This window comes from Gymnogyps californianus, chromosome 20 (assembly GCF_018139145.2).
Source record: "Gymnogyps californianus isolate 813 chromosome 20, ASM1813914v2, whole genome shotgun sequence".
Lineage (NCBI taxonomy): Eukaryota > Metazoa > Chordata > Aves > Accipitriformes > Cathartidae > Gymnogyps > Gymnogyps californianus.
The window spans coordinates 1,307,720-1,320,439 of record NC_059490.1 but is presented as its reverse complement, the minus strand read 5'-3'; the positions used below and the strand labels follow the sequence as shown (position 1 = coordinate 1,320,439).

The following is a 12,720-nucleotide window of genomic DNA, read 5'->3' as shown; positions in this document are numbered from 1 at the left end:
CTTAAATAGTTTTTTTTTTTCTTAAAGTATGGGATGTGGGGTTTTTTATTTTTATTTCTTTGATTCTTCTACTTTCTTCCCCCTAAGCTTTTGCCATCAGGTTCCAATCAAAATTTTACTGCTCTATTTTTACCTACTGTCTGTAAAAGCAACAAAAAGCCCTTTTTTTTCCTTCTTGTGTAGAAGAAAAAAAAAGAAGATAAATGGATGTTACATAACTGGAGCCAGGGAGGTAGATAAGAGACACAGGTCCAATGCTGCTGGCTAGGAAGGATGGGAAGGTGTCGGTAGAAAGGTTGTGGGGAGAGGAAAGGATGAAATGGCTTGGCCTGATCCATCCTGCATTGCCACTAGCTACCAGAAGAGCCTGACTGATTAAAGAAAAGATCTCTTCAAGATGCCTTTAGATGGAGAAAGGCTGCTCTAGGAAGGAAAAGGAGACCTCTCGCAAGACATGACACTGATTCATAATGGATATATTGGGTTCCCTACAGAAAAAGCAAACCCCAAAACCCCCCAAATCCTGTACCCAGTAAAATCAGTGGGGAGTTTTGCAATGAACTCTACTGACACCAGGCTATGGCTTTTACCGATATATTAATTATAGGTTTGGTTTTACAAACGGAGCTTCAAGGTGAAGAATTATACTGAAAAATGACTGTATTTACAAAGGTTTTTATGGAGCATGCATGTAGAAATTATGGAGCCTTCCAGAAAGCTTAAAGGAATGCAAAAGATCATCTCGTCCGTAAGGTAGCTCTTATAATTGGAGTCTGCCTGGTATTAGCTGTCAGATGAGTGAGAAGAACATGGAGAAATGCCTGGTCTATGTGTTTTAGCTTGTGTTTCTGGGCTCACCAAAGAGGCACCACTCTGCCGCGTGTTTCTGCTGCTGCTGAGCAGGGCTGGTGGGTCAGTGCCCACCTCTCCGCTCCATCTCCATCTGCCCCTGCTGCCCACGTTCACTCCAGCACAGTCCCGGGGGAAAAAAAATCTTAATAAGTAAACTCAGTGGCAAGTAACGTTTAGACTTTTTTTCTGCTGCTGCCACCTTTTCACATGCCCCTGAGACCTAAAAATGTGGATGACAGTTCCCTTAAAATGATCTCAAAGCTCGTTATCTGCAACGTCCAGTGCAGTGAGTGCTGGGAGCGCACCTTGGCTCCCCAACGGTGCGAATCCCGTGCTCAGAGCTTGCCTAAGATTTTCCGCTGTTGGTTTGAAGTCTGCTGCTGCCCTATAGCAAACAAATATCTCTCCACCTTCTGGGAGATGTAACAATTTTTGTGGAATATTTTTCAGTTGACCTCTATTAGTCACAGCAGAAGAGAAATACAGAAGTGTGTGTTTGTGAAAGGCAGAAAAAACCAACTTGGCTGCTCTAGAAAAGACGGCTGTCATCTTCGGTGATGGAGGGCGGGCACCAGGAAAATGGCAACGATGTGGAGGTGGGCGACTGAGACACACACCTAAAGGCAAAATCCAAAGCAGTGACATGAGTTTAAAGGGGTGATGGGAGACAGAACAGTGAGAAGCAACTTTTCAAATCAGGCTACTAAAAAATACAGGTTAAATGTTATCAATCAAACTTGTAATCAAAGAAAGACCTGAAACGAGTCTCCAGGCTTAAGCCGATGGCTGCTGTGTAGGATGAGGGCAGCTCGTGGTTTGCAATCCTTTGGGGAACCATCCTGCCCCCTCTCGTGACACAGGAAACAGTCAGCTACATTTACAGCAGCAAGATCTCGCTGTTCCTTGGTGTTTCTGGAGCTCACCCAGCCGGCACCACGAAGCCACTGCAACTCCAGTGCCCGGGTGCTTCCGTGGACCTCCCTGGGAGCACTCCCCACATCAGCTCCATGAGCACTGGCTGGGAAACCTCTCCCACGAGGGCAAGGAAACCAGATCTCCTCTGGGGTGACACACAGGTGCACAGTTCATCTGAAGGTAAATGCAAGGGTTTGCGTCAAGTTTAAAAGGAAAAATGCTTTCCGATGTAATCCCGGCTCCAGGCTCGCCCAGTCCTTGCGCTTTCCACGGGATGTGTTGTGTCTCTAGTCTGCATCACTCCGTCTTCTCCTTGCTGCTCATTAAAATCTCTTCAAGGAAAAACAACTAACACTTGCAGGATCTGAAAGTCTGACACACTATGTAACATATGGCGGTAGGCTCTAGTTTGATTCCTTCTTCTCTTGCTGCAGTCTGCTTTTCAGCTTACCCTCTTCGGAGCCTGCCCATGGGACGGTGGTGGTGGTGGTGGTGGGACGGCTCCTGGGAGGGACCGGAGCAGCTGGCTGGTCAAAACCAGCCAGACCAGCCAAAACCACGAGAAGGTGTCTGACACGGAGGTTTCACTGCAGATTACAACCAGGGCATATGAAATGAAATGGATAAAAATTGCGCAGGGAAGGAGAGGGGAGGAAAGCTCTTTCTGAGCTTTCCTCATGCTTTTCAGCTAAGGTTATTGAAGACCAATATAGAAGAAGGGCAAAACTGCTGGAAAGCAAATGTTGTTGAATATGCAGACAGGACCCAATAGAGGGAGTTTTAACTGGCGCTGGTGGCTGCAGAGTCGGTTGGAAGACTGTGCACAAATCTCAGAAATGCCCATGTGTGAAAACGGGTGGTGCTTCTCAAGCGCTGATTCATGGTCGGAAAAAAATGGCAAACGGACTCATGCTACCCCACAGTCTTGTGTCAAAGGCGGTGTTTACGAAGCAAAAATAGAAATTTTGTATGATGCTGGCAAATTCTCCTCTTTTTTACTCTGAAAATACTGTACAAGGGTGCTCTAGCTCCCCTCTAATGCCGTAAACTCAAAGGCATGGTCATAAGGGAAAACCAAGTGAAGCTGGAGTACATGAAATAAAACGAACAGAACTTGCTTGTGGCAATGCTACGATCAACTTCCTGGGAATGTGGGCCCAACGGAGAGCTACGCGGAATAGTCAGTCGGCCCCTAGGTTAAAAGACAGCCCTGCTGCAATAAGTCATGAGGCTGTGCCTCCTCAAAACTGCAAAACAGGCTGCTGGATGAAAGTTTCTTCCAAGTTACCATTGCTGTTTTGAAGCAATAATTCGGGACTCCTGTATATTTTTTTTTATTGCATTAGGAAACAAAACCTTTAAAGCATTAAGACAGCCCTTTTATGTCCCTGCCAAAAGGATGTAGTTGATTCACAAGACACATTACGCTGCTGGCCTCAGGCTCCTTGTCGAATGGTGCTTTATCTGCCTGCCTCTGTCTCTTTGCCGTGTGAGAGTCGGTTCGGGGGAAGCTCACCCGGTGGCATGCGCATGCATGGTCAGTTTGGTTCACAGTGTCATGGCGAGAGGCTACTCCATGCCGCTCCGCAGGATCTGGTTGGCCGCAATCAACATCACGCTTATAATAAAGGCCATGGCAAATGCGCAGATAAGGCTCTTCCGTACGCAGGTCTGTCTGTTCTGCTTCTGGGCGTGCACTGCAGGGAAGACATGGGAAAGATAAGATGCTTGGCCAAAGGAATGTTTTTGCTTTCCACCAGGATCAGCTGAGTTCAGAAATCCTCCTTTGCCTCTGATTGTTACCTTGGCATAACCCTCTAGTCCAAACCTCAGAGATCCCCTGCGCTGGCCAAGACTTACCTCTCCCTGCTGGGACATTTCCAAATAATCCACCCTACCTTTCATTGCTTCCAAACCAACCTTCCCAATAGACCACCTTCTCATACTGCAGGAAGTCCTTTCTCTCTCATCTTGGCTTTTAAACCCTTCAAATGCTTGTAGGTGTGTTTTGGTTTGTCTGTGTGTTTCTTTTAAGCTCTTTATGAAGTTCTCTCTAAAGTTCTTTAATTGGAAATATTGGTCTTTTGTGAATCCCTTAGACTCATCCAGGTCAACTGGGAATGAGCAGAGATTCAAGATGTGCTCCCTGACAACACTTAAAAAACCACTGTGATAGTTCCCATGAGTATGCACATGAGTTAGTCTTTTTTCCAAACTGTCTTTAGGTTTTATGTGCCTAGGCAAAATCAGACTTGTTAAGAACCTTTTCAAATGAATGCTTGCAGAATAATTGTCAAAAGAGGTGAGAGTAATTTGTGGCAGTTAAAATGCAGACAGAGTCGGGATTTTTAGCGTTTGACTTATTTTATTTAATTTTTTTTTTTTAAGTTCATCAACAAGGATTCATGCTGTGACTTGCTAAAGCCAGTTCATGTCTCTGTCTTAGGCTCCCTACCTATGAATATCAGAACAATATGGGGTATTGGGATACTGTGAAGATTAGTCTGTTTGAAAAGGCCCTGAAGGTGCCCCGAGATAATCACAGAAAGCCAGAAGATCCTCACGCACAGGATGGATAGTTCTGCTCTGCCACTATGGGCAGTAACACATGGTCTTGTTTTGGCCTGAGAAGGGATGTACCCATCGCCTTTTTCTCATGGATGGGCTTGTGATGATGGGAGACTTTCAGATGGTTGACAGCAAGCTCAGAATTACAATAAACCTAACATGTGACCAGGAAAAGGCTCCAAGTGCCCATGTTTGGAAAAGTCCAGGAGAATGTTTTTAGAATATATGGGAAAAAAACCTTGTTCTGATCCAGGCTTGAACCTCATCGCACAGGGAGTGTGGAGCACTGGACGCTGCATTTTGAACACTTGTTTCATCCCCCCCTCACCTCCTCTGGCCAGGATTTAGCAGTGCCTGTGTCCTAATCCCAGCTCCCACGCGGTGCCCCAGCATCAGCTCAGCGCCGGAGGCACGCGAAGGCCTCGTTAGGCAGCACTTTGAGTCAGACTGCCCAGGGCAGGGAAATGCTGCGCTACCAGTGCTCCCAGGGACTCGCTGTATTCTGTGCAGATAATGAAATCCCCCTTACGGCAGCTCTCCTAAATTACTTGCTTTCTTCTTGCACTGCTCTACTCCTTGATTCCTTCGCTCACTTTTATAATGCATACAGAATCAATACTGTGATTCCTTAGTTTTGTGCATGATACCCCGGCACTTCGAAAAGCTTGTTAAATCACAGCTTTAGTTATTTCTTTATTTATTTTTCTATTATTTCTGTACTTTGAAAACACTCCCAGCCAGCAGACAAAACAGTGACACATGCCATCACAGTCAGCTTTGCTGTTCAGTGCGGGGCTCTGGTGCTGATTAGGGTGACTGGGAGCAGCAATCGAAGACTGGCCAAGGCTTTTTGTGATGGCAATTCTCCTATTCAAAGGAAAAGAGTAAAGCATGTTCAGTGTTTCTTGCAGAAGTGTTCCTGAATTGAACAATTTCTTCAGTCTTCTGTTATACCATCAAGTAAAAATAGAGCTTTAAGGCAGCAGGATCCAGGTAAGTCATCGTTATTGTTCTTTACGGACTGAAGGTACACCAAATAGCCAAATAACCTTCCAAATAACTCCAGAAGAAAGAGGAAAGGTCTGTGCTGAAATGTAGGGGTGTTGCAGACCCAGAGAGACCCTCTTGCTGTTGGTTGGGGCTGAGCAGGAATTACTCCAGCAAGAAGATGAGTATTACAGTTCCGCTGCCCCCTTGCAATCCACAGGGAGACAAAGAAGCTGAAATTACTGACTTTCTTCACCGTGAACACAACTACGTGCTGCCCTGTGAATTGCCCTCTTAAATATGAAGACCCATTTTCCCCCCCTGCTAACTGGTGAGTTTTTGCCCTCACTTCTCTCCTTTCTCCAAATTCATAGATCCTTTGAGCATGGCATCTGTGCTTTTTCCTGCTGGTTTCCACAGCTGGCATTGTCGCAGGGCTGGATGCTCGATCTGTTTTGCATTTGGTTGCCAGCAGGAGTTTTTAATACCCATGAGACATGCCGGGGTTTGGACGTGAGCTGGTTCCTTGAACATGGTCAGAGCCTGAAGCTCCTCTGGAGATATCCTGGCCCCTTCTTAGGGCGGAGAGCAACTCACAGGCTGTCCAACGTAAATGAGATCTCAAGAAGAAAAGGCAAATTGAGGCTGGGTCATCCTTCATCTTCTCAACTTGCAGAGGACAGGCCGGCAGGGAGGACTCACCATGGTGTCACTAGCGGCAGAGACAGAGCTACCGTCACTATAACTTCTCCACCAGGACATGGGGTTAATGGGTCCAGCCCATTTCAGGGTGCATCAGTCCACTGGCTGTGGCTGCTGGGCTGGTCAGGATGCCCACAGTGGGTTTGAGATGGTCAGGGTAAGCACTGAGAGCCTTCTCGCCTGCAGAAAAAGCCTTGCTAACATGAATAGCTACAGTGTATTTATAGTGGCTTCTGTCATAACCCTGCCAAAGGTGAGTGATATTTGCTTTCGCTGGCTGGATGGAGTTATTTTCATTTTAAGAGGTCAGTTTTTCATTCCCAAGCCCTTAGCCGAGGAGCGGATGCTCCTAGTGCTTGTCTGGGGGGAGCAGGGAGGGGAGCTGCGGCAGCTCTTGTACATCCAGTTAATTTGAGTGTCAGTGCCAAGGATGAAATACCCGTGGCAGACAGCACGGGTCACTGTAACCAGCCAGCACTCTTGTTTGCCACGAGCTTAATGTCGTGAGTGTTTGGATAAAGGGAACTGCCAGACAAATGATTTTTGTACTATAAATTTTTGGTAGTACAATGTCGCTGCAAGCAGTTGTCCTTTTCTTGTGTCTCTTCTCATAAAAACATACACTCTTCTTCGTTCTCAACTTCGTTCTCCTGCCCTAAGCATTAACAAAAATTGAGAGAAAGGCTGAAGACACAACGGTGCCTCCCTTCTGGTTGTATTCTTTATCGGTGGGGCTGGTGTGGGCTGCCTGTACTGAGGAGTTGGGCATTTTCATTGCCTTGCTCTTCATCAAGAAGGCAAATGAAAAACCCTAGAAATGCATAGGAGGGAAAGTTGTAATGTAAGCCTAGATCTGACGTCTTGCAAATGACTCCAATGTTCAGAGTGAACTGAACAAAATCCTGGACTTGTCCCTGAGCATGATACGAATACCGTATTTGGGTTAAAGCATGTGTGTGGTTGTGTGTGTGTATATGAGTGTGGGAGAGAGAGATAAGGTATATCGTCCATGCTGATATATGAAGAATATTATATGGTTGTAAAGACCTTATAATGACAAGAAGCCTAGATGGCAAAATTGTGAGAATGACAAATTTGCATGTATTTGTACCGATGGCGATGTTACCTGTACACTGCTGTCTAGCACCTGGCAGGGCTGAGCCAGCTAACCCCGGGTGTGGACAAGGGGGGATGTCTCGGTCCACATGATGGAGCAGGGTTTGGGGCTTCTCTTTGATGGCAGGAACATACCCAGAGGTGACAGTGAGTGAGGATCCCCCATTTCAGCAAGGTACTACTGAAAGTATCTGCTATGTCTTTTCCCTTAGGAGCCATTCCCAAATCTCAGTGAAAACCATTGGGGCTCATCTTGGCTTCATTCCTACCCATAATTAAAGGCACTTCACATGCGTACATTAAATATAGATGTGAGCCTCTAAGCTAGTCCCTTTAGGCTACCTTTACAGTTGAAAGAAATAGGGGCTTTTTAAGGTGCAATTCATCTCATCCCCAGGTAGCACCTAAAATAAGCTCGACAAATTATACCCAAAAGCATCTCCTTCACTCCACTAATTAAGAGGTGAGTAAAGGGTGACTGACTTACAGGGAGATGCTTCTGTACAGCCATTTAAAACTACACTGAGATGCTGTTCAACCTTCATGACAGCTCTCCCTTAGTGCCATTGATCCATGCCATGAGGCCCTATAATTTCTGCTTTGGAGGCCTGTAGGGAACTTAGTCTTTGGGAAATGGGACTGCCAAGGGCACAAGTGGGTCATTCAGGTAATGGCATGTCCAGCCTGGAGAGCTGCAGGGACGCAACCCGCTCTCAGCCTGCCTTTCCTGGGAGAAATGTTCATGTCAGAGCTGCCATGGACCAGAACTGTCCCCTTCTTCTGGGACCTAAAGCACAACTTTGCATCTTTGTTGACAGTGTTCAGTTGATCTTTATTCTCTGGTGGATTTGTGCGTGTGTGTGTGTATTTCTAACAACATCTAAAAAAGGGTCTGTTTTGCTTCTAGGTTCTGCCTAGCACCAGCAATGCCAACATCCCACGAGAAAAGCTGTTCTTGCTGTACTTTTGGAAGCTGGGACTTCCAAAATGAGATGCTGAGCATTTAGGTTTTCGGACCCTTTTTTTTTTTTTTTGCGACTCGGATAGTTCACCCAAGTACCGAAGCTGTAAGAAGCCTGCATGCCTCTCGCCGCGGTGACAGCTGGCGCATGTCTCCACTGAATCAGCAGGTCAGTGGGGACTAACAACTCCATTCATGTAAGTAAGCATCTCTTCCTCCCTGCTGCTCTCCAGGAGCAACAAAAAAATGTTGCTTGGCTTGATTCAAAGAGCGTTGCTGCTTGCCTCCCTCCTGTAGTCTTTTTAAAATTCAGCTGTGCTCTTCTACATCTTTTCTGCAATATTTAGCAGAGGGTGAGTGTGCTGGATAAAGCTGCTGAATCCCATTAATTAGCCAGGCTAAGAATTGCACTAATATGTTTATCCTTTGCTTTGTTTTAAAGATGCTTCAGTGTCTCTGCCTGGTGCCCTTTCAGAGGCTATTTGACCTCTCAGAATATTGGAATTTCCTCCAAAATGGCCTATATAAAGTGGCATTGCTGTAGGTGGGAAAGCACAGTAGCTGTCCCAGGGTGTTGTGCACAAACCCTGAGGTTCTCTTTAGGTATCTCCCCGGACTTCTCTGCGCTTGAGATGATTTGTATCTGTTCAGTTGTTCCAACCAGCAATGCTTCAGAGCAGCACAAGTTCCTCTGGCCAAGAAAATCCTTCTCCCAAGGTGGCTTAAAATAGGGAATGTTCTTGCCAGTGTTAGCTCTGTTCAAAGTGCAAAATCCACTGTGAAAGTTGAGGCTGTGGCTGCTCCCTGTTGCTGACCACTTCGTGGTCTTGTGGCACTGCTGAGAGGATGCTGCGTTAAGCAACAGCTGCCGAAGCAAACGTTTCCCTTTCTCTAGCTACCTCTGAAGATTGCTTAGACCTTGACCTTGCAGACCCTCTCACATGCGTTGAGATGAGCTGTCCTGGGCTATGTGTACCTGTGTAGCATATTGCAGCTCCACACCAGTGGTCCCGACAGCACCGAACAAGAGGTGCGCAGGGCAGTAGGGTGCAGATGCACCGTCTCTGCTCGTTGCTGGTGTTACGATGCAGAGAGAGGACTCTCCTCAGCTGTTCCCTGGGAGCCCAGAGCAGAAGATCTTTTCTGTTTATGGAAAGACAACAGAAAACTGGTGGAGCCTAACACAGCTTGCTAGGGCAGGACCCAGTGCCAATAAAGTCTTTCCATGATAGGTTGAGAGGGATATGCATGTTTCTGTAGGGAAATTCAGTCTGTCTTAGACACTCACCTCAGCATGGGCTGCACATCCCTCTGCCTGAATCCCATCAGGGAAAGGAGGGCCATAAGGCAAAGCACCCACAAGTTCATCCTCCTGCCTCAAACAGGATCAGCTTTACTTAGACCACACGGAAGAAGGCTAATGGCAGCTCTTGAGCTCTCTAAGCATGTCATTGCTACTTACTCTAAAATAACTCCATGCTAACTCCATGCATCCTTGCCAACTGCATGTCACGGATCAGAGTGAGTTTTACAGGCGAAGCAGGAAGAGATTAATTGTACAGAAACACAGAAACTTTCTCTCTCACCTTCAAACTCTGTTTGGCAGTTGCCAGAGTTTTCATTTAAACTCTCCTCTTCATTGATAATGATGTTCTCGATGTCCTTCATCGTTAAGTGGTCCCGGAAGGCGTGGTAGAGGATGTGTTTCAGCTCTTCCAGTGTTATCCTCTGCATGTCGAACTGTGGGAAGAGGACCGAGTTAGCCACCAGTAACAGGCATGGTACTCAGAGGAAGAGAGGCATGTAGGCATGTCACAGTTCCCTACTCGTGTTTTTTTCCAATCTCATTTCAACACCTCAATATAACTTTGCAAATTTTGCTCTTTTGGGTTCATTTAACACTAACAGTGTGAATGTTGCAAATGGATGTTGCTAGAGCTCTTGCCAGCTTACTTAATGCCGGTAGAGCAGTAGAGAAACACAACCCTATACCAGGGATGGTCTTCCAGGCTGGAGATGCAGCGATCCGGTATCAGTCCTGGCCATCCCAACAGAGATAAAACCCTGAGAGATTCCCCTGGTAGCTCTTACACCTTGCCATGAGCCACAACCTTGTCTCTGCCCCTTTTTTTCCTTCTCACTCTCCAGTTATGCCTGCGTGGCGAGCACAAGCAGAGAACGTTTCCCTCTTAGCTGACTTCTGCCTTAGATCCAGTAGGTAAATGTTGTTCTTACACACACCAGATATTAAAAACAGATGATTCCTGCAGAATATGTAGAAATGAACATTTTGCAGCAGAGGAACTTTGCACAGATGTAAGGTTTGTGGTATTAATATCTGCTAATGGTACAGAAGAGAGGGCATTCACACTGGCTGACTTGCAGTGCCAGGTGAGGAGACAAGTCTCTCTGAGCCATCGGTGCAGTCAGTAAAGAAGGATGGAAATGCTACGAGTCACCCCGAGTCTCCCCCTGTGCTGCAGATGATCATCCTCTGAACAGCACCTTGAACTCTCAGACCTTATAGCCCAAAACACAGGCTTGCCTACAGCAAACAGTGAGCACCGGGACTTGTACACCCTCTTCTAAACCTCAGAAAGGCCAAACACCTCTGGCTTAACGCTGCAGTGGAGGAAAGGCGATGCAAACTTGTGCCCGCTTCTGCAACTGAGAGTGTGGTGATAGCGTGTGATTAGATTGCATAGCCAGCATTTCGGAAACGGTGCAGCAAGAAATTCCCGCTCCTTTCCGCCCAGCCTGATAAGGACAGGACAAACCTTATCAGTTCTGAGCTGCTCGGTGCGTTATCTAAGGTTGTCTTCCCTGACCACTGCTGCACACCTCATTGGACAGATGCAAAATCATTAATCCTCAAAGTGGTTAACTAAGAAAAATAAGTGCACTTTGATTAAATCTGGAGCCTGAAATATTTATGCGTATCTGTGTGTGTATAGGCAGATTTGCACACATTCATATATATTTATCCATCTATCCTTAGAAGCACTGATTTCTACAATTCTATTTATTTGTGTATTTCCTGCAACAATCAAAAACCTGGTGCAGAAAATCTGCAGAAAAGTGGACAGCAGGGGCAAAAGCCAAAGTTCATGTTTTGCCCCAGATGAGTTCTCTGAAAAGCAGGTCTGGTGGGTTTGGTGTTTTTGCTGCTGTCCTTGTTCCTCAGGGATTCAGCGTTCATGCCGCCCAGCTAAAAATAGCGAGCGCACAATTGTCACCAGTGGCTCCTTGTTGCACAGTTCAAAGCTGGATTGCAAATCCCCCCGGTATTTAGTCACAAATTTCCAGCCTGTTTTGTTGTACATGAGGAAATCTCACCACCCGTATTCTGCTTGCTTTAATGTTAAAAGAGCAAGGAAAATCGAGCAGCTCTGTACTTCACAACCAGCATGATTATGAAAAGTGTTTCTCTTGGCAACTAGAGGTGTGGAAATGGGGGTTAATTCATATGGTTGCCTTACAGCGGTGTCGGGAGGTGTCATTAGCAGAGGTTTGCAGAGTGCCTTGAGGCTGCCCAGGGTTTGCAGCCCTCCCGGTCGGCTTCCTGCAGCGCTGATTGCACATCTGCACCATGGAGGTAAAAGCAATGATTTCTGACCTACCACCCAATCCTGCCTTCCTTTGGGGGTCTTTCTCTTAGGGAAACTCAACCTGAACCTGAGCCCCAGCATCTTCCTGAGTCCACCCATACACCAAACCCATCATTTCATCGTAGTGGTCACTTCACATCAACAGGAGCAGCCCGTCTGCATGTGGTTACCCCATCCCATCTCATCAGGGTGTGATGTTCAACCTGTGTTGGAGTTTTCTTCCTGTTCTTTGCTCGGGGACAGTTCTCTGAGGCCAATATAACCTTTTAGCTGTAGTTTATGGGTTTGTTTTTCCCCCCTTCAGGGAACAGTCTTTCTAGAAGCTGTCCAAAATCTGTGTTCACCCATCACCAGATGATCACCCCTGTGAATGCTTCACAGCCAGAGCAGTGTCTCTGAGACCTGTTCTTTACTTGCATCCTTTTTTGAGGATATCTGCAGGGATGCATGAGCCTCCTTAAGACTTACTTACTCGATGTGCTCACAGACTTTACATGGGCAGGGTAGCTGAGGATGAGGGACCTCTGATATGGTGCATGCATCCTGTCTTTGTGGAGAGTAAAAGACAATTGACTCCTTCAGGATCTGCCTCACTATTTCCCAAGATGACTGTGTTGGAAGAACAACATCTCTGGATCAGCCCGCTGCTCCTTCATGTCTGCCTCCAGAGCTACAGGTGTGAAAACTCACCTCGGGACACACCATTGCCTATGCTGACATACGCTGCTCCTTTCCTCTCATTCTTAGAAGTCTTTGCTGGTCTCCCTCTATACCAGCATTGCCACTAACAAGCTTTTGCAGAGTCTGCTGTGATGCTACCTGTTGCTTCGCTTCAAGCTATCTGGATTAAAAACACAACCATGGTTATCGTCTAGTCTTAACAACATGGAAACAGTAATGACTTGTGGGTTTTTGGGTCTTCCTGTACCAGTTAATCTATCTAGTGGGAAATAATTGTTCTCTTGACAAATATGCATCTGTTGCTGCATCTCCAGCTCTTGCTTTTAAGCT

General features: G+C 46.4%; 1 protein-coding gene across 1 annotated transcript in view; it reads right to left on the bottom strand.

Annotated features, from left to right (window-relative positions):
- Positions 1-3,336: 3,336 nt before the first annotated feature.
- Positions 3,337-12,720, bottom strand: part of CALN1 (calneuron 1) — a 108,022-nt gene continuing 98,638 nt past the window's right edge. The window contains exons 4-6 of the mRNA XM_050909100.1: positions 9,688-9,841; positions 4,664-4,666; positions 3,337-3,464 (exon numbers count right to left, since the gene is read on the bottom strand). Of these exons, the coding sequence (XP_050765057.1) occupies positions 3,337-3,464; positions 4,664-4,666; positions 9,688-9,841 (285 nt within the window). The remainder of the gene's footprint in view (positions 3,465-4,663; positions 4,667-9,687; positions 9,842-12,720) is intronic.